General features: G+C 34.8%; 1 protein-coding gene and 1 non-coding gene across 8 annotated transcripts in view; one reads left to right on the top strand and one right to left on the bottom strand.

Moving 5' to 3' along the window:
• The window catches only part of MINDY2 (MINDY lysine 48 deubiquitinase 2), a 74,632-nt gene extending 51,979 nt beyond the window's left edge, over positions 1–22,653 (top strand). The window contains exons 7-11 of one of the 7 annotated variants that reach the window (XR_009051399.1): positions 8,168–8,341; positions 14,457–14,651; positions 15,889–16,371; positions 18,101–18,180; positions 21,734–22,653. Coding sequence is in view for 1 of the 7 variants with exons in the window: in XM_057722549.1 (XP_057578532.1) it covers positions 8,168–8,341; positions 14,457–14,651; positions 15,889–16,017 (498 nt within the window). In the remaining 6 variants the exon portion in view is untranslated. Of the gene's footprint in view, positions 1–8,167; positions 8,342–14,456; positions 14,652–15,888 lie in introns of all 7 variants that reach the window. The other 6 variants (XR_009051400.1, XR_009051396.1, XR_009051397.1 and 3 more) reach the window with 6 other exon arrangements.
• On the bottom strand, positions 9,413–9,520 carry LOC130847225 (U6 spliceosomal RNA). The gene has a single exon (XR_009052010.1). It is a non-coding gene; the product is annotated as a U6 spliceosomal RNA (small nuclear RNA).
• Positions 22,654–22,882: the final 229 nt, after the last annotated feature.

The raw sequence follows: 22,882 nt of genomic DNA on the forward strand, positions 1-22,882 counted from the left end.
GAATCTAAAAAAATAACACAAATGAGTTTATTTCCAAAACAGAAACAGTCTCGCAGATAGAGAAGACAAACTTATCGTTACCAAAGGGGAAAGCAGAGAGGAGGGATAAATTAGGAGTATGAGATTAACAGATACACAGTACTATACATAAAATAGATAATAAGGATTTACTGTATAGCAGGGAACTATATTCAATATCTTATAATAGCCTATAATGGAAAAGAATCTGAAAAAATAAATATATGTGTAACCGAGTCACTTTGCTCTACACCTGAAACTAACACAATAAGTATGAACAACTGGATGAATGATGATGCTCTTTAGCGAAATGCAAAATGTTGGAAGAGAAGAAAGATGTGAAATCAGTCATGAAACTGTCAAAGCTGCTTCTCAGGCATCCCTCCAAGTGGAAATGTTGGTTAAATGGTTCAGGACTGGAATAAGTTTTGTGTACAAATAGGGAGAGGGAGAGAATGAGATTTACAAGAAAAATGTGGAATTGGAAGAAAAGAGAAGGCCTAGGACAGAGATTTGAGGAGTGCCAGCATTTAAGGATCAACTAGAGGAGTGTAAACTGGCGAAGGAGACCGAGAAAGAAAAGAAGAAAAGGAAAATTAAAGAATATGGTATCATGTAAACAAACAAGGAGAGAGTGTCTCAAGAAGAATGGAGATATCAGTTGTTAAATGCTATTGAAAAGATGAGTAAGGTAAGAACACTTGGGGGAAAAGTGTTCATTAGGGATATGGATTTCACTGATATCTTTTAGAGAATGGTGGAAGCAGAAAAAAAACTCATTGAATTGGTTAAGAAAAGATTGGGATCTCAGAAACTAGAAACAGATTATAGGCAACTTTTTGAAACAGTTTGTCTATGAGGAGGCAGAGACATAATGGCTCATACCTATAGTAGAGTGTGGAATCCAGGGAGGGTTTTTTTTTAATATGAGAGGCTTGATCATGTTTAAATATTAAAGGACTCAATAGAGAGAAATGTTGAAGATTCAGGAGAGGATTTAATTAATGTTAGAAGCCTCCTAAGAAGGTGAGAAAGCATAGACATTTTCACAGGTGAAAGGGATTGACCTTTGGTTTAAAAAGAGACCTCTTCATTGTAAAGGGGGGAAAGAATAGACTATGAGTATAGCTATAGGTAAGTTTATAGATTTGATGGCAGGAAATAGAGAAAGTTATTGTTTCAATGCTTCTATTTTCTGTAACGTGGAAGGCAAGATCATTGACTGAGAAGGGGTGGGAAGGTTTGGTTCCAAATTTGAAGAAAGAAAATTTGAAGCATCCTTTACAGCATGTGGGAGAAAGGACTAACTAGAGAAATTGAAAAGAATCACCAGGCAGTGTTGAAGATGGTAATAGTTACATGAATATGCCACTTGTTTCATTTTTCTGTGGGAGTATATTCATCAGAGTATAGGCCTGGTAAAGGTAGTTATCCTAGACATGGGTGCATCAAAGCCTAGAAAAGTGAAGGAATTTAGGGGTATGTTATTATGTACATGATGATATTGTCCAAACTTATCAATATTTTCCTAGAAGAAAAATATATATGTATATTTTACAAGGTAGTCCTTCACGCAAGCTTGTGGCATTTTAGTTCCGCAACCAGGGATTGAACCTGTAGCCCTCAGCAGTGAACGTTACGAGTCCTAACCACTGGACCACCAAGGAATTCCTGGTAGTCCTATTTTTATAGAAGAGATAAATGGGAACAACTATCCTGGTGGCCAGTCACTAGGTGGAAATGGTAGTGTTTGCTATAGTGACCACCAAACTGAAACAGCACTGTTTCTTCCTTTTTAATTACGAAAAATTGGAAACTTACAGAAAAATAATGAGATTAATTTAATGTGTTCCTATTATACTCATCACCTACTTTTAACAATTTTGACATTGTATTATTTTTATCTATTTTCATATTCTTGCTTATGCTTCACTATATATCCCTATCAAGAACATTTCCCTTTCAAATCACAGTACCATTATTGCATCAACAAAATTATCTTTAATTTTTAATATCATCTCATACCCAGTCCATATTCACATTTCCCATTTGTCTCCCCCTCAGATGGTTTTATGGATGGTTTGTTCAAACCAGGATCTAATCAAGGACCTTGTATTAATTTGGTGAAGTAAGCCATTTTTAAACACAAATCCTGTGTTTTCCAGGAATCTTTTGGGCTATTTATATACACTTCATATAATCCTCTCAATTCTATTTCCTGTATTCCCATTGAACTATCCTTCCAGTTCTGAGGGTCTTTCAATTAGACACTGCTTTACTTCTGGCAAAGTACCCAATGAGTACATTCTTTATAAGAGTCAGAGACACTTTCCCTCCTAATTGCGCCAGTGACTGATTAACCAACTCACCACAAAATATATAACACTTCTTTGGTTGTTGCTGTAAAACTAGAAGCCCTAAAGGAATACTTAATAAAATTTAGGGAAGGGGTTCCTCCAACATGGTATCCATTTGCTTGATAAGGAAATAAGACGTAAGATTGTGCCCTTGTTCTATCAAACCTGTTCAGCATTTGAACAGTTGTTCTGTACCACTAATTCCTGGGTTGTGAGAGTTTCTGCAGTTCTTTATAAACTGGAGACCTAGGGAATCTATGATATAATAAGGATATAAGTAAGGAAAAACTAGAAAGCTGCTTTTTCCAACAAGATATGGCTACTTTCAATGCTGCATTAGATCTTCATAAGGACTTCTAACATTTCACTTTTGAAGGACCTTGAGATTTTTAGGAGCATTTTATGCATTCATATTTAATGATAACTTTATTTTGCATCTTCCTGCTCCTGTGAACTCTTTGGAACACCTAGAATATAAACATAGTTCATTCCATGGAATTTTAGATATACTTCCAACAAAAAAACAAATTTAATATCTAGATAGAATATTTTCTACTACAGATAAATGGTGTCTATAACTAGGGACCTATAATAGTAATAAATTGCCAGTCTATATTAAGTTGGCAATTAGTCAAAAGTATCTATAAGTGTATTATTCTATTAGTGGGGCTTACTTTTACTGTGATTTTCAGAAAGAATCTTTATGCTTTCTGCTATCTGTATTGTATCATATGCTGTTATTATCTCAGAACCAAGACCAACAAGGAAGAAGTCTGTTAGGACAAAAAGGATTACCTAGGAAAGGGAATCTCTACTTTCTTTATAGGTTGTAACAATTTCCTTAGCAATTTACTAAATTCTAACTTGTGTGTAAAAATCTTTTGTCATCTAAAATTTTTTGAACTGTAGAGATGTATGAAATATGGACTTTTGTTTGACCAAAGGGAGGGTATATGTCTTCTTTAACATTCTCTAGCACTATGTCTCTGTTCTAGCTCCTGTCTCTAGACTTTGGATAGAGGTAGAGGCAAATTTCCTGTTCAGTTAAACTTTTTGGTGACTCTCTTCAAAATTTCTAAAACTGGACAAAGTATTCTCTGTTTACTAGCTTCATGATTCCATTTCCATAGACTTTCACAGTCATCTCACAGTCACAGAGGATATGTAAATTAAATTGATTTTCCCTATCATACTTTTTTCCTGTTTATTCTTGATTACTATAATAATTTGCGAATCAACTTCACACTTCCCAATTATATATGGATCTGTGGTTTTGATTGCACAACCTCTCATGACATTTTCTCTGACAGCAGATACTAATTGACTTCCTATTGCTGGAAAGCCCTCTTATCATTTCTAGTTTTGTGGTTTACCATTCCTAAACTCTGGACAAGTACCTCTGCTGTTTCTTCCATTACTAGCAAAGCAGTCAAATCCAACTCTTGTTATTATTAGTTGTAATAACACTTTCCATGAACCCTTGATTAAACTATGTTCCCTCAGCTGTCCATTGGCAGCAAATACATATACCTGCAATTTCTATCACGTATGTTACCTTGCTCCGTGTAATTCCGTGTAATCTTGTACAGTTAAACTGGGCAGATCATTTTGGCAAATCCACATTGAGCACGTGATCCTACGAAGATCAGTGTTTCTCATCAGCATAACTAAGATTAGGGTCTGAAAGTAGTAGGAGGAGATGCTAATGACAGCAGATGCTTTCAGGGCCATTCTTACGGTTCTAAATAGTGAGATGACTTTTTATCCAGACAGGAAATTTGAAAGTATAAAAATGGATTGTAAATAAATCCTCACTTTCCTAGAAACAGACCCATTTTGCTCTCTTGTTCTTACATTATCCGTATGGTCATGAATGTTAGATTCTTATGTAAATAATTCTGTATCCAAGATCTAGTTATTCCTTTTTATTTTGATGATCTTCCTCCACTTCTCTAATACTTCCTGGTTGCTCTTAAGTAAGGTAAACTACTGATTCTTTGGTCTCTGTCTAAATCACCTAGCTTCTAGCCTCACTGAAATTCAGCAAGGAACAGTGAAAGAGCTCTAGACTGGGAGTCAGAAGCCTGCCCCTGAACAGCTGTGGGCCTTGGCAGTAGCACAGCAAGGGATGGGGTAAGTGGGAGTCGTCTGCCCTGTGCAGGCCTAAGGGGGTGCACTGTAGATGGAGGATTTTAAAACACTAAGAAAACTCACTAAAAGCCTGCTTTTTATTACCATGAGCCCGCAACTCTAAATAATTTCAGTAATAAGATCCTCCTTCCAATAGTGCTGACCTCTCCTACTCCACCCCACTCTCGGTCACACCAATGGGTCTTGGAAAGTTTAAGTCTCTGAACTTGAGCTTCGCACTCTGTAAAAGGATGGGCTTGATCCATCTCTAAAATTCTGATTCAGGAGGCAGTCAGCTCTGTATGTGTGAACTTGTTCAAATTCATTCATTTATTCCTTCCCTCAATGACCATTTATCAAGTACCTTCTACGTGCTAGGCCCCCTTCTAGAAAAAATATTAAAAAATAAGTAAGTAGATAAACAAACAAACAAATAAGTAAATAAACCACCTAACTTCTAGATCTTTGGTTAAATAATGACATCTACCTAGTTCTTTCCCTATCGTGACTCCCTCTTGATCATCCCTTTCCCATAGCAACCTTTATATCCATGTCTTGACTGTTTCCTCTACCTCTTGGTTTTAAATTATTGACATCTCTCTGGAGTATATTCAAAACCAAAGTTTTTGAGGTGGCTTTTATTAGTTTGCTTTTTTACTTTACATTTAGGGATTAGAAGTGAGAGTTTAGAAGGAGATACAGTTCAAGATAAGTACTAAAGCCATATTAAAGAAATAAAGTAAGTTTGTCCATTCACTTTTCTCTTTGCCTAAGACTATGGTGGGAATTTTTTTTTTCCACAGAAGGCTACACGTAAGTAAAAATTCATTTAATTTAGATATTTTTAAAAGGTAGTTGATACATCAAAACTTGTCACCTTTTTTTTTCTTTTTTCTTTTTTTCTCCATGCTACACACCTTGTAGGATCTTAGTTTCCCGACCAGGGATCAAACTCACACTCCCTGCAGTGGAAGCACAGAGTCCTAACCATTGGACCACCAGGGAATTTCCAAATTGTCACTTTCTTTTGAAAAAATTTTTTAAAGGCGGGGAAGGGGAAAGAAATGTGGTAACAGAGTAAGAAAAGTGATTCCACAGTACAGGCAGAGAGATCCATCTTTTCCTTTTAAATAAGAGGCAGGAAAAGGAGATAGATACAGAAACTGAGATAGATTTAGGGTCTGTTTACGTGCCTTGCATTATAGTAAGCACTTTACATTCATTATCTCATTTAATTTTCACAACTTCCCTGTGAGCTATGGATATTATATTCCCACTTTACATCTGAGAGAATAGGCTTAAACCCCCTGAGTAACTTGCCCAAGACCACACAGCTTGTAAACAGCTCCAGTATGACTTTTGTTTGTTCTTTTACACCTTTACTGGAGTATAATTGCTTTACAATGTTGTGTTAGTTTCTGCTGTACAACAAAGTAAATCCGCTATATTTATACATATATCACCATATCCCCTCCCTTTTGAGCCTCCCTCCCGCCCTCCCCATCCCATCCTTCTAGGTCATCACAAAGATCTCCCTGTGCTATACAGCAGCTTCCCTCTAGCTATCTCTTTTACAGTTGGTAGTATATATATGTCAATGCTACTCTCTCACTGCATTCCAGCCTTCTCTCCCCTCCGCGTATCCTCAAGTCCATTCTCTACTTCTGCGTCTTTATTCTTGTCCTGTCTCTAGGTTCATCAGTACCATTTTTCTAGATTCCGTATATTGACAGTGGACCAATTACAGGTTTTTTTGATAAAGGTCAAGATCTAAAAAGAGGAAGAAATTGAGGTTGATAGTCTATGAGAAGACAGGTCACCTATACCAAGAAATGGATACTTTTAGTTAAAACTTAAATATTCATGTATTATGGATGATAATAGCTTTCAATAGAAACCCTCCCAGAATTCACCTATCCTAAAGTGTCATTTGGAGGAAAATTGTTGATAAGATGATAATTCCTTCCCAACAAATGGCCAATCTAATATATGATCTACATAAAATAAATTGTATAGTATAACGTAGATATTGTATAATATGTTGAAATGCAATGTGATAAGTATAAACAGAAGGGTCAGATCTATTCAGTGGAAAATTAGTTTTTGTCTTAGAAGTATTCTAGAACAAGGTAGACCCTAATTGGGTATTAAAAATACGCTAGGTAGTCAGAATGCATGGATGAATAAAACATGGTCCTCAAGGAGCTTGAAACGTATTAAGAGAGATAAGTAAGTAAACAGACAACTACAATTCAGTGTATAAAGTGCTATAATAGTGTTAAGACCAGGATTCTATGGAATCACATAAAAGGGGCACCCAATACCAGAATTAAGGTGGGATCATTACTATCCATGATATGAATCCTCAAGCACTTAGCATAGTGCTGAGCACATGGTAGGCATTCAGTATTTGATAAATTGTAACACACCTAATTTAAAAAACAAAAACAAAACAAAACATGAGCCTGGACTTAATTTTTGCTTAAAACAATGTCTTTAAACTTTATACCAAAATGTTTTTCTTTATGAATACTTTTCATGTTGTTATAGTAATTTCAGTGACCTTGTAAATTAATCAGTATCTACAGCTCATTCTTGAATGTAACTGCTATTAGACAACAGGAAAGACTTTGTACTTTAGGAAGAGCTGTGTCCCACAGTGCTGGAGACATAATAAATGTTCAAAAATAATAACTACTTAGTTTTTTTTAAAGCTTCAGAATTTATTCAGTAATTTCTCTACCCTCACCACCGAATTCTTTAGAGGAATTTCTTATTATTAATTATTAAGATTGGATATAAGTGAGAACTTGAAAAGTATGATTCTTGTGCAATAATAAACATATATTAACCAGTGGGAACTCTGAGCAAGTAAATGAACGTCTTGTCCAGAGCAAATCTGAAGAAGAAATGGCTTACAAATGGTATATGGTCTGTTAGGGACACTTTACATATGATTGGAGTTAGAAATAATGCATTTGAACAATTAGAGATCAATGCTAAATTCTATGGTAATGACTGTAAATACATTATGAATTCATTGATTCAGTAAATACCAGGCTCCGACTTTACGATACAGCCTACACTAGGCCCAGAGATAGATTAAAAAATATAGTCTGGAGAATGAGGAGGAAAACATAATCATTGTACAGTGTGATACAGTGCTACAATAGAAAAAGTACAAAGTACTGTTGGTGTACAAATTAAGAGCAGCTAATGGTGCAGAGAAGGAAAAATTGGTATGGATTGGATTAGTCATATAGGCTTAATTTTTAAAAAACAGGCAGTATGATATTTATGATATTTGTTGTGACTATGTCTTATTTGTTATCTGATGTACTTTAAGGAACTTGTATAGTATTTTTCTGTTTTGTGAAATGAGATTTAAAAACCCCAAGGGCTTTTTATAAGTAATGAATTAGTTGAGCATTGCAAGAACTCCTATTTCTCATTACATTGCAGTGTACCTGTTATAAACTATATTCAGAGCCCAAGTGGATATAATTCAGTGAGCAAATAAGATATCTACTTGGTCTACAGTGTTGTGCAGATCTAACTAGTAGGAATAATTACATGTTTTGAACAGACAGATTATACAATTTCTCTTAAGTATTAACTAGGTTTGATCAATTTAACCATCCTTTTTCTTATTTCTTATTAAGGGTCTGCTGTATTTGTTGGTAACAGACCAGGGGTTTCTCACTGAAGAAAAAGTTGTTTGGGAAAGCCTACACAATGTCGATGGTGATGGAAATTTCTGTGACTCAGAATTTCATCTGCGGCCCCCTTCAGATCCTGAAACTGTATACAGAGGACAACAAGATCAGATAGATCAGGTGGATTTGTTGTTTTATCTTTTTCATATTGTTTAAAATGCTCATTCCCTAAAAAAATGGTACTGATGAACCCAGTGACAGGGCAAGGATAAAGATGCAGATGTAGAGAATGGACTTGAGGACACGGGGCTGGGGGCGAAGGGGAAGCTGGGACGAAGTGAGAGAGTAGCATAGACATAGATACACTACCGAATGTAAAATAGCTAGTGGGAAGTTGCTGTATAACAAAGGGAGATCAACTTGATGATGGGTGATGCTTTAGAGGGCCAGGACAGGGAGGGTGGGAGGGAGTCCTGGGAGGGAGGGGATATGGGGATATATGTATAAATACAGCTGATTCACTTTGGTGTATCTCAAAAACTGGTACAAGAGTGTAAAGCAATTATAGTCCAATAAAGAGCTTAAAAAAATTGAAGTATAAAAAATAAAGTGCTCATTCCTTTCAAATGTGAATCTAGGTATCTAAAATTTTGAACTAAAGATTTGTTCATTAATATATTTGTGAAATTTTCCTGGCACTTCTAAATACGTGATTATTCTACATGTACATTAATTGTACACTTTGGTTCAGAAGGCCAGATTGTGAAGGCCATGGTAAAGAGTTTGAATTATATTCTTCTTTTATTTTTTTTTGGCTGCATTGGGTCTTCATTGATGCACACAGGCTTTTTTTCCCCCCCCCTCTAGTTGTGGTGAGTGGGGGCTACTCTGTTGTGGTGTGTGGGCTTCTCAGTGTGGTAGCTTCTCTTGTTGCGGAGCACAGGCTCTAGGTACGCGGCCTTCAGTAGTTGCCGCTCGTGGGTTCAGTAGTTGTGGTGCACGAGCTTAGTTGCTCTGCAGCATGTGGGATCTTCCCAGACTAGGGATCGAACCCATGTTCCCTGCATTGGCAAATGGATTTTCAGCCACTGTGCCACCAGGGAAATCCCTGAGTTATGTTCTAATTGTAACAGGGAAGATATGCCAAGTATTAAACATGGAATTGGCATGATCTACTCTACCTTTTGTTAAATTGAGGTAACAGTTTATAAAATTGTTTCACGTTTACAACAGTATATTTCTACTTCTGTAAAAAATATGGAGTGCTTCACGAATTTGCATGTCATCCTTGGCGTAGGGGCCATGCTAATCTTCTCTGTATCATTCCAATTTTAGTATATATGCTGCTGAAGTAGGCACTACTTTACCTTTTTAAAAGGCGAATGCATAGGAAGGACACAGGTGTAAACAGACTATGAGTCCAAGTAAGAGTGATGATGGCTTAGGCTCGGTGGTAGAGATGAAGAGACAAGTACATATTTGAGATCTATTTTGGTTAGCCAGAAAAAGTAGAAAGAGGGAGTCTTGAAGATAGCATGCACTGGATAAAGAGTAGGGAGATGTTCTAAGCCTTAGAGTCCAGGGTAGGGAGAAACAGACACTTACAGCAGGAGCTGCTCTACTGAGTGGAATTCTTATTTAAAACCGAGACAGATGAGATTTTTGCCTGGTATTGGTGGGTAGGCTTAGAACCACAAGTGTTTATTACTAGAAGTATAACAGTGATGTGACATTTTCTTCAACTGAGGCAGAAATATGGTTATTTTAAACAGTTGGCACGTTTCACTAATAACAGTTTAAGTCATAGAGACTGTTCATTTAACCATTCATTGACCAGTTGTATTAAGCACTATAACTAGGTCCTGTGGACACACAGATAAATCATTCAGTCCTGTCCTCAGAGATTCTGCAGTCTAGTTGGGGAGGCAGGTATTTGACCAACTAATATTATATGTTAAGTTCTGTAATGGTAATTTGAACAGCAAGCTATGAATGGACAAAACAATACTTGATTCAAATGAATGCTAATCTTTCTAGGACTCTTGGCTTTCCTTTGAAAAACAGCATAATAATCAACATACTCATTTTCCTTCAGAAGGTATACAGGGGCGTTGTTTTTTAAGTATTACTTAAGAGAAATATGCAGGATTTTTCTAACCACTGTATGTAAAAAATATTGGCACAGAGGGAATGAAGTAAAGCAATAGATTGCCACAGTAATCTAGTTGTAAGGTGTTGAGAATATATGTATGATATTGTCTGTAAAAGTAACAAGGAACGGGACTTGGCAAAGAGCAGAGTTTGAAGAGTTGAGAAAAATTTGAACAGATTCTTGATGTCAGTAAGGTAATCATGCTAGATAGCACAAGGTCTTCACAGGCAACAACTTTTTACATATCCTCTCTGGTTATTTAAAATTGTCTTATTTTGAGGGTAGATTGGGGGAGGTGCACAGAGTAGTCATTTCATTCAGCGCTAATTCTTTTTTTTTTAAGAACTTTTATTGAGATACAGTTAACATACAATAAACTGCATATATTTAGAGTGTACAATTTGGTATCCCAATTTCCCAGTTCATTCCCCCCCCCAACCCTCCCCGCTTTCCCCATTTGGTGTCCATATGTTTGTTCTCTACATCTGTGTCTCTATTTCTGCCTTGCAAACTGGTTGATCTGTACCATTTTTTTATAGTCCACATATATGTGTTAATATACAATATTTGTTTTTCTCTTTCTGACTCACTTCACTCTGTATGACAATCTCTAGGTCCATCCATGTCTCTGCAAATGTCCCAGTTTCATTGCTTTTTACAGCTGAGTAATATTCCATTGTATATGTATACCACATCTTCTTTATCCATTCATCTGCTGATGAACATTTAGGTTGCTTCCATGTCCTGGCTATTGTACATAGTGCTGCAGTGAACATTGGAGTGCATGTGTCTTTTTGAATTATGGTGTTCTCTGGGTATATGCCCAGCAGTGGGATTGCTGGGTCATATGGTAGTTCTATTTTTAGTTTTTCAAGGAACCTCCATACTGTTCTCCATAGTGGCTGTATCAATTTGCATTCCCACCAACAGTGCAAGAGCGTTCCCTTTTCTCCACACCCTCTCCAGCATTTACTGTTTGTCGATTTTCTGATGATGCCCATTCTAACTGGTGTGAGGTGATACCTCATTGTAGTTTTGATTTGCATTTCTCTAATAATTAGTGATGTTGAACAGCTTTTCATGTGCCTCTTGGCCATCCGTATGTCTTCTTTGGAGAAGTGCCTATTTAGGTCTTCTGCCCAGTTTTTGATTGGGTTGTTTGTTTTTTTGATATTGAGCTGGGTGAACTGTGTATATATTTTGGAGATTAATCCTTTGTCTGTTGATTCGTTTGCAAGTACTTTCTCCCATTGTGAGGGTTGTCTTTTTGTCTTGCTTATAGTTTCCTTTGCTGTGCAGAAGCTTTGAAGTTTCATTAGGTCCACTTATTTATTTTTGTTTTTATTTCCATTATTCTAGGGGGTGGATCAAAAGAGATCTCGCTGTTATTTGCGTCGAAGAGTGTTCTTCCTGTGTTTTCCTCTAGGAGTTTTATAGTGTCTGGCCTTACATTTAGGTCTTTAATCCATTTTGAGTTTAGTTTTGTGTATGGTGTTAAAGAGCGTTCTGATTTCACTCTTCTACATGTAGCTGACCAGTTTTCCCAGCACCACTTATTGATGAGACTGCCTTTTGTCCATTGTATATCCTTGGCTCCTTTGTCATAGAGTAATTGACCGTAGTTTATCTCTGGGCTTTCTTTCCTGTTCCATTGATCTGTATTTCTGTTTTTGTGCCAGTACCGTACTGTCTTGATCACTGTAGCCTTATAGTATAGCCTGAAGTCAGGAAGCCTGATGCCACCAACTCCGTCTTTCCTTCTCAAGATTGCTTTGGCTATTTGGGGTCTTTTGCATTTCCATACAAATCGTAAAATTTCTTGTTCTAGTTCTGTGGAAAATGCCATTGGTAATTTGATCGGGATTGCATTGAATCTGTAAATTGCTTTTGGTAGTATAGTCATTTTCACAATGTTGATTCTTCCAATCCAAGAACATGCTATGTCCCTCCATCTGTTTGTGTCATCTTTGATTTCTTTGATTAGTGTCTTATAGTTTTCTGAGTACAGGTCTTTTACCTCCTTGGTTAGGTTTATTCCTAGGTATTTTATTCTTTTTGTTGCAATGGTGAATGAGATTGTTTCCTTAATTTCTCTTTCTGATCTTTCATTGTTTGTGTACAGAAATGCAAGAGATTTCTGTGTGTTAATTTTGTATCCTGCAACTTTACCAAATTCATTGATTAGTTCAAGTAGTTTTCTGGTGGCCTCTTTAGGATTTTCTATGTATAGTATCATGTCATCTGCAAACAGTGACAGTTTTACTTCTTCTTTTCCAATTTGGATTCCTTTGATTTCTTTTTCTTCTCTGATTGCTGTGGCAAGGACTTCCAAAACTATGTTGAATAGTAGTGGTGAGGGTGGACATCCTTGTCTTGTTCCTGATCTTAGAGGGAATGCTTGCAGTTTTTCACCATTGAGAATGATGTTTGCTGTGGGTTTGTCATATATGGCCTTTATTATGTTGAGGTAGGTTCCCTCTATGCCCACCTTCTGGAGAGTTTTTATCATACATGGGTGTTGAATTTTGTCAGAAGCTTTTTCTGCCTCTATTGAGATGATCACGTGGTTTTTATCCTTCAGTTTGTTAATATGGTGTATCACATTGATTGATTTGTGTATATTGAAGAATCCTTGCAGGGATAAACCCCACTTGATCATGGTGTATGATCCTTTTAATGTATTGTTGGATTCTGTTGGCCTGTATTTTGTTGAGGATTTTTGCATCTAAATTCATCAGTGACATTGGTCTGTAGTTTTCTTTTTTTGTAGTATCTTTGTCTGGTTTAGGTATCAGGGTGATGGTGGCCTCATAAAATGAGTTTGGGAGTGTTCCTTCCTCTGCAATGTTTTAGAATAGCTTGAGAAGGATGGGTGTTAGCTCTTCTCTAAACGTTTGATAAAATTCACCTGTGAATCCATCTGGTCCTGGACTTTTGTTTGTTGGGAGATTTTTAATCACAGTTTCAATTTCATTACTTGTGATTGGTCTGTTCATATTTTCTATGTCTTCCTGATTCAGTCTTGGAAGGTTATACCTTGCTAAGAATCTGTCCATTTCATCCAGGTTGTCCATTTTATTGGCATATAGTTGCTTGTAGTAGTCTCTTATGACAGCACTAATTCTTAATAAAAGTGGATGGTAAGTTAGATAATATAACTTTTGCCCAAAGATGCATCACTTTCTCTCATAGGAAATAATCTGGGTGTGTGGGGAGGAGGAGGAAAGGTGTAGTTAAATAACTGAATATGATTGTATGATGGACAGCTATGGTGGCTTTAAAAATCATGTTTTGGAAGAATAATAAATAATCTTGGGAGGTTCTTATGACTTTTTTTAAACAGAAGACTTTTATGATATTAAATGGAAAAGAGAACAGATTATGATAGTTTCAGGGGTGGGAGATGTGTTTGGATTTGTATGTGAATAAGGAAAAAAAGTAAGGTGAATTATATATTAATTGTTAACAGTAGTTGGCTGTATATAATGATATTATGGTAATCTTAACTTTCTTATTTATGCTTATTTTGTGTCAATTTTCTACAGACTTTTTTTTTAAATATATTTATTTATTTATTTATTGGCTGAGTTGGGTCTTCGTTGCTGCACTTGGGCTTTCTCTAGTTGCAGCGAACGGGGGCTACTCTTCATTGTGGTATGCGGGCTCCTCGCTGTGGTGGTTTCTCCTGTTGCGGAGTACGGGTTCTAGGCACATGGGCTTCAGTAGTTGTGGCACATGGGTTCAATAGTTGTGGCTCACGGGCTTAGTTGCTCCGTGGCATATGGGATCTTCCTGGAGCAGGGATCGAACCATGTTTCCTGCATTGGCAGGCAGATTCTTAACCACTGTGCCAACTAGGAAGTCCCCAGACATTTTTTTAAACTTTCTTGAATGCTTTATATACTGCTTCTAGAAAGAATTTCAAATGAATTTTTAAAATATGTATAAGAATGGCAGCATCACTGAAATAAGGTTGTAACTCCCAAACAGAAATAAATAGAAAACTTCTGTTTTTGTATTTAACCTCTGGTATGTTTTTTAAAAACCATCCTCATACGTTTGTAGATATAACCTCTACACTTACATGTATTAGTTCTTGGGTAAAATTTCATAGCTAAAGATGGTTATCATTTAATTTCTTAGGACTATCTTATGGCATTATCTCTACAACAAGAACAGCAGAGCCAGGATATCAATTGGGAACAAATACCTGAAGGAATCAGTGATTTGGAACTAGCAAAGAAACTCCAAGAAGAAGAGGATAGACGAGCTTCTCAATATTATCAGGAACAGGAACAAGCAGCAGCTGCTGCTGCTTCTGCTTCTACAGAGGCCCCGGTAAAAACTAGTGTTCTGATTCTTAAATATAATGATCACAATTTAGCAATAAAGAAATTTGTGCTGAGATAAAAACTTTAAGTTAAATGTTGACTCTGTTAGCATTTTAGCATCCATGGGATTTTATGATATTGTTCTAAGTTTGTGATTATCTTAATATATTTCTAATTTAAATTTATTTTTTCTCAGATTCTGATGGCAAGATTTTCCAAATTTATTGTTTTTGATAGTTTCAAAGAATATAAACCAATTTGAACAAATCTTCCCTATCAATTAGAAGGCAGTATTAGGTACTACTGGAAAGAATGTAGACTTTGGAGCCAGATAAACGTGGATTTGCATTTTCTGCTTCTGCCTCTTGTTACTAGGTGCAACACGGACAAAGTCCTCTACCTCTCCTAGCCTTATTTTCCCTATCTGTGAAATAGAAGATAATACTTAACTCTTAGTTTTGTGGTTAAGAACAAATAATGTTAGCACTTAATCCAAGTGCTAAGTATTCAGCAAAGGTTAGCACCTTTCCACTTTTCCCAGTTAAATGTTTTAAGTGCTAAAAATGTGACCAAGGGGTTTTTATTTGTTAAATCTCATTTCATTAAATGAAAAAAATATTCCCCTTCTTTTATGTTTAACTGTAACATGCTAGAACTACTCCTTTGATTTGGGTATACAAGAAAGCATGATGCCCTTTAAGGTCTGATGAAACTTTAAATATAGAGGTCTCTATTAAAATAGGTATAACATTTCTATTTCTAACTCAAATATTGGCTACTACAAGCTTGAAATTTAAAACCTGCCATGTTATTTTTAGCTTTTCACTAAAAAAGTTCTCTCATTTCACAGAATATGCATTTCACACTCAGGGCTTTTTTCCCTCCTTTTAAAAAAAAGTATGTAGTGAGATCTTGGAGAACTATTGTAGTTTGCCAAAAGGTGTCACTTTCTTTAACATTTCCTAAGCTTTAACATAAGTTATCTTGAATTTGAGTCTTCAGGCAATATAATGCTTTATGTTATTTATTGTTTGAAGTTCTATTTACTTAGAATAATGGGTACATTAATTATTCTGAATGATAGAAGCAATTATTCATATACCATATAACATAACAAGTCTATACACCAGTACCCTTTTTCCATTAATGATTCCTTTCATTCTTGCAGTTTTTCTTTCTAGATAACTATGCTTAAGCATCTTGGAAAAATTGTGGTAATTTGTTCCGGTTTATTTTTCTTAAAGCAAAGCCAGTCAGCAGAAGCCTCTCCATCAAGTGGCAGACAATCTGGGAATAGTGAACGGAAACGAAAGGAGCCTCGAGAAAAAGATAAAGAAAAAGAAAAGGAAAAAAATAGCTGTGTCATTTTGTAACAAGTGTGGATTCTGTTGGAACCATCTCTGTGTCTTCAGATACAAGACCATAGGAGGAAAAGAAGAAAAACCGATAAATACCGTCTGTGCCTGATTTCCCAATGGATTTTGTTCCTGTTTTTCAGGGGAAAGGTTGTTACTTAGTTACAATCAGACTTTTTCAAGTCACACAGTACACTCTTTATGAGCCGGAGTTTCATGTTACAAGTTGGAAATGCTGTGTGTTGTCGTTCATGAAAAGTAATGCACTTGTAGCCAAATAAGCAAATCACAGCAAATTTTGTGTCATAGTGACATTCATAATTCATATCAGTTAGTAAGCTATTTCATCTTCTGTTCTAACAATGAATAGAGGTAATTGATTTTGTCTGATTCCTTCCTCAAATCTAAATATTAGCACAATAGTTTCTGAAATTAACTTTTACAATGTTAAATTATGATCTAATCCATGAGAAACCAGGGTTTAATATAGATTTGAAAAGAAAAAAAACCCGAAAAGAAAAAAAACCCAAAAAAAAAAAAAACAAGAATAAATAATCCTCCATTGTATATTGGACTAGTTCAGCCCTTAAACAGCTTTACCTTTCTTTAGGAATGTACATTTTAGATACATCTTGAGAATTGATAATGGAGCTTGGATTTAATTTAGATAGAAAAAAATAAAATTTGTATTTCTTTTCCAGTAATGAAAAATTATATAACACTAATACTCGTCAAAATCAAATCTTAATAACTTTGTAGTATTGTAAAATTTTGAGGAATTTTGAATTTTAATATAGGTTACTTGGACCACAGTTACTATTTATTGACAGTGTGACAAGTGAGTGTAAAGAGGAAACCACAGTGGATGCTAGGCCTTGTAAATATGGGGATGTAGAAAAGGAGATAGTTCAGTGTCTACCTTTTTCTAGAATTGCCTTGAACCTTAAAATTTAAATCATGTTTATTTTCTAGAAAATTAAGTATACTTATTAAAACCAACAAAAAAGCACATTTCTGAAAGTCTGTTAGAGATAATCTCTGAGTCTAGTAGAAAAGCATTAATAAAAACCTATTTGAGGATAGATAAGAATTTGGAGTAATTTATGTAGGAGCAAACAGATTTTTCTAACTTATGAGAACTAAATAAACCTCTAACATCTTATAGTGTTTCTAGGATTCAGAAAGAATATTTATTGAACTTTATTATTATGAGGCAACACATATTTTCCTGTATTTCTATAGTTTGGAAAACTATCCTTAATAGTCCTTTTTATATGCTTTATATTTAAAAGTTTGTTTTCGTCATTTTTGAAAAGACTGTTGCTGCTGCAAGTAGTTATGTGATTTACATTCTAAGCCTCAGTAAATCTGTTTGTCCAAGAGCATCTTAATCTAACCTGAGCATCCACTTGGAGAGTGCTTTTTGTGGTCTGGGATGACAAAAGACTACAAAAAAAATGTGGTCTTGATCTCTTAAGCTATGTCCTTAACATTCTCCATGATCCAGGACCAGTTATAGGATAAATCTATATGTAAAAAAATAAAGTCTTATTTATGGAAGAAATTATTCTAAGGGAAATATCCAGGGTCAAGCTGTATATTTTATGTCCTTTTGTATTGTATGTCTGTTTATGTTATACCATTTGTTATTCCTTCAAATTTCGTATGCTAGCATGATGAGTCATCAGAGAACCCCCTGTTTGGGGTATAAAACAAATACATACTCATACAAAATATTTGGTGAGTATCTTGATACTCAGAATAACCCAGAATATGCATATATTGCTAAAGTAGTCAAATGTACTACAGAATTCTCTATTGGCTCAAACAAGTTGATTTTTAGGCCAAATTTATTCTTGATATCACTCTGTTGGTTAAAGGAGGAAACTCAAACCTCAGGTTTTGTTTTACCTAGAACAGATAGTAGTGACAGTGCGTTATATTTTATTAAGAAGTAAAACAATAAATCCTGAGAAATTAAAAAAAAACATATTTGAGGCATATTTTTCCATAATTATATACTCAACTATTTATTGCCCTTGAAAAATATGTGTAGACGTTATTCTTCTGTGAGTTGTTACTGTCTTAATTTTTTCCAAAGATAACACTGCCATTCTGCATTCCCATAGAAGAAAAAAAAATTCACTCAAAACCAGCAGTGCTGCTGTCAGATAAGTAAATGTCAGTATATACTTATAAGAAATAACTAAGAAATATAATGTGTTTGTTATTTCAGCCTTTTTCTATGTAATATTTCCCAGTCAGGTTTTCTTACATTCCTGGAATTCAGTTTGATATACCAAGAGTAATAATGATAAAACGTTTACTTTGAATACTGTGGGGGAAAAATTAAATGTTCAATTCTATTAAAAAAAAACAAAACTCAGAGATACTGGTTTTCCATCCTTGAATGTTATAAAGAATTTAGAGCTATTATATCTTTATTTTGCTCAAGTCAACAAATTACATAGTCATTTCATTGTTGGTTTGGGTACATTCGAATCTGATAGAGGTATATTAAAGTCTTTCCTTCACAGTATTTTGTAATGCTTGAAAATTGTTACGTGTACACTGCTAGCAGAAATTAGGACTTAAACATTTTTGTTTTTAAGATTTATAGGCTAGATTAGAGGCACATTTGCAACAACCAGTCACCATTAGAGCTAGCAAAAGAGGCAGATGAATGAATGGATATGGTCATTGAACTTTCTCATACTTTCAAAGACTATTCCTCAGGTTAGTGACCAGTCTTTATTAACAGTATGGAAATTTTCTTCATGTCAATCCTGTTGAATCGACAATGCTGTGATTTACAATACATTATCAGGGACTTCCTAGGTGGCACAGTGGTTAAGAATCCGCTTGCCAATGCAGGGGGCATGGGTTTGATCCCTGCTCCAGGAGGATCCCACATGCCACAGAGCAACTAAGCCTGTGCGCCAAGAAAAAAAAACAATACATTATCAGCACTTAAAAATACATTATGTGTGTGTGTGTGTGTGTGTGTGTGTTTCTGAAGTAAGGATCCATGACTTCTAACTGATTCTCAAAGGAATCTGGGAACTTTCCCTCAAATTTAAGAATCATCATTCTAAGAATACACACACCAAGCTGTTTGAGGCAGCTAAAATTGGCATTGGCTGCTTCCTCTAATATGCTGGTTCAGTGTGCATAGGTAAAGTAACTTATTTCCTTTTTCAAGGTGTCAAGTTAGTAGCTGAATGAGACATAGAGCTAAGTTTAGGATTAGGCTTTGGAATATATTTTTTTTTTGTCTCAAATTTCTAGTACTTGACTACTTATCCCATATTATGTTTTGAATTTTTCCTCATACTTCTTGATTTTAGCTTAATTAAGCAAGTTACTATCAGAGATTAGTTGACTGAACCCAACATTGACCATTTTGTACTTTCACAAAACCTTAACATTTTGTTTTCAGTGAGTCACCAATCCAGTTCACTAGGAGACAGAAGATCTTGAGAGGAAAGAGGACTAGAAGTCAAATATATATTTAAGGAAAGAATTATCATATTAATGTTGGCATATAAAGCATATGTTTGTAAAATTCTGCTGGAGAAAAATCATGACAAGAATTTCTAGAACTGTCCTAAAACAATCTCATTTATTTAAAAAAAATTTTTTTTAAAGCAAATTGATTTCACTTAACTTTCCTATTCAATGAAGTTATTGTAAAACATGATGGAAAGCTATCAGAAAATATTTGGGCATACAACTTAAACTGTAATAATAAATTTACTAATGTTTGATAAAATAAGATGGAGGCATTAAAGATGGTATATAATTTGTATTTTAAGGAATAGGAAATGTGAAATTCCGAATCATTCTGTCTAAAAACCTGGCTCTTATCTTGCCTTCGGCAAATTTACTGTGCCTCAATTTACTCTAAATAGCTAAAGGAAGCTCATTTTTAGTGCTTTACACCTTGGAAAAAGGGCATAGTATAAGCACAGGGTGTTATTAAAATAATCATAATTATTACACATCTTTTGTTCTTGAATGTGTAGATTTTTTTTTCCCAATGACAGTATTTCTAAAGCCAGTTTTGTTTTTTTTAATACTGTCATAGTTTGTAGAATTATCTTGTCTTTGAGGATGGCATCATCTCTTCCCCAAATGTTTTTTGTTTGTTTGTTTGTCACACTGCACAGCATGTGGGATCTTAGTTCCCTGACCAGGGATCGAACCTGTGCCCTCTGCAGTGGAAGCTCAGAGTCCTAACCACTGCACTGCCAGGGAATTCCCTCTTCCCCAAGTGTAGTATTTTACAGTTGCTTTTATGTTCTGTGGGATATAGGATCAAAACCAAGAGTATTTTGGGAGTATAAAAGCGTTAAAAGTATTTTTTTTAATATCTTTCATATATCTAAATATTTAGATTCTCTTTGTCTCTTCCTCCATGGAACAAAGTACTGTGGGATCAGATTACTAATACATATATGTAAACTTTTTTGCATGGGTGGAATTCATTTAGATCTCTTAAGTACTGTCCTTTTTAGGGCTATTTATATCTGTTTTTTTTTAAGTGTAAAATATTATTTGATAATATACAGTTAAATTTCTTTTAGAAAGTGACGGAAAATAGTAAACTAACAAGAACCAGAGTTCTTAGGTCCTCTATAATTGTGTGTCCTTTTTTACTGATGTCCAACACTTCTAAAGCTCTTGGAAAAACATGAAAAATTATGGTTACTCTTCTCAAATGACACTATAAAACTAAAATGATAATTGAAGTCTTCTTGAACAAAATATACTGCAATATAGAGATAATGCAGTCTAAGGGACAAATTGCAGGACTCTGATAAGTTTATTTTGAAGATCTATCTAAATTTTAACTCATGCATGTCTCTTACTTAATCCCATTGTTTCTGCCTTTAGAAATTAGAGTTTAATAAATAGTGATAAGCATATATATTTTCACATGAAGGATTCAAGTTTCTGATTTCATTTTTCTGATTTCAAAAAAATTCAACTCAAAAAAACATGGTAAAAGTCTTCAACTATTGCCTCTTTATCCTGTTGAGCTGAGAAAGGACAAGATTTAGACTTGTCTGCTTATAATAGATATTTTTTATGGCATGGTACTATCCCAGATACGGTGTTGAAATACCATGGCAGAAACATAAAACCTAAGCTTTAAACCACAGTAGATTTAAAGAACAAAAAGTTGTAGTATTCTATAATGTCTCTACTTCATCTGATATTAATTCTCAGAATTCCTTCAAATCACTTAATATTTTGTCACCATTAATTTAAAAAACTTTATATCTATCCTCACTGTAATATCCTACCTTTGAGAGGCAAGGATACCTCCTAGATTATAGGGTTGGACAAAGCAAAATTCCGAATGTGATCCTGGCTTGTTTGGCTCTAGTAGTCACAGCTTTAATAGGAATTCAGGAAACAAATACCCATTTAAATTTCCAAATCATTGACCTGTCCAAACGAGCATTATAACTGAAATACCTTGCAGAGCAGTTCTAACTAATGAAATGTGTTTTAAGACTAAGATTGGCACTTAATCTGTCCTGTATGTCTTCAATTTTGTCAGTTTTTGTTGTTTTTTACATTGTGGTTGTATGAAGTAATTTTCTTCCAGGGTATATAGGATATCCTAAAGCTTTACAGATTTTTAAAGATGAGGATTTGAAAAGCTTCCAGTGGTTTTCATTAAAATGCTATCTTCTCAATAAAATGACAACTGTTGTTTTCACAGAGCCACGTATCACAAGTAGGACAATATGATCGGAGATTGATGTGTGATTGCTACCCAACAATCAGCAAAAGGGATAATCTTCACTTGTGAATCTTCAGAGGTACTCTGAAAGTCATTACCTAAAGTTAGTGCATGTGAGTCTTTTTTTTCCTTGAGTTGTGCAGAATAACTGGATTGTGACACATATTTCGGGGAGTAGCAAGTGAAATGGTATAATGACTGTAGAAAAAGTGATCTTGAAATACAAGAAAAAACAAATTTTCATCTTCCATCTTATTGTCCAGCTATTTGGGTCAGGAGGTTGCTATGATAGATCACTGTGTCAGGCCAAGACTGGCCAATTGAAATAGAGTTCTCAAAGAGTTTAAATATATAGATTGTGTATGAGTGCCTATTTTTTTTTCTCCTCCTTTCCTTTACTGTCATAATGCCCTTTCTTCTTTTGAAATAATTCATGTTTTGCTCTATGACCAGCTTTAATTCCAGTTGTAGAATAATAGCAACCCTACAGATTGATAGAAAAGAGCATTGAAATACATTTTTTGAATAAAGACATCTAAAAGCATCTACCCATCTTAGATGGGTTGAACTGAATTTCTGTGAATGAAAGTTATTGCTTTATATGCTAATTGTGATAAAACTATTTGATTTTAAAACCTAAGTCTTAAGTTTCAAAAGTTTCACTTTTGGAGGATAGTCCTAAAAAAGGTATATTGAACACAGATGGGAAAATATAAAATATTTCTGAAAGAATTATTCAGTATTATTCAACATTTAATTTCATATTTGTTATTGTACCAGATAGCATCATTCTTGGATTAAAATGTTGGATTTTTGTTAATATACTTAAATCTGTAACCAGTGGTAACACCCTTAGTATTTTTTATTATAGATTATATTTTATTTCAATAAACTTTGATATTTAGACCAAACCGTCTTTCTGCTATGTATATTCATCTCATTAAGTTACTTCTTACAAATTTAAGATGAGTGGGGAAGTAGGAAATTGGCATTAATTCACAATTAACCTAGGATTAACTCTTAACATACTTGGACCAACTCTTGATAAAGACAGTGAGTTTCCCTCAAGAGACAGTGAGCAAAGAAACAGTTAACTCCAAATTATATAATACCTGATCTCACTGGTAG

Source organism: Hippopotamus amphibius, chromosome 2, assembly GCF_030028045.1.
Source record: "Hippopotamus amphibius kiboko isolate mHipAmp2 chromosome 2, mHipAmp2.hap2, whole genome shotgun sequence".
Taxonomy (NCBI): Eukaryota; Metazoa; Chordata; class Mammalia; order Artiodactyla; family Hippopotamidae; genus Hippopotamus; species Hippopotamus amphibius.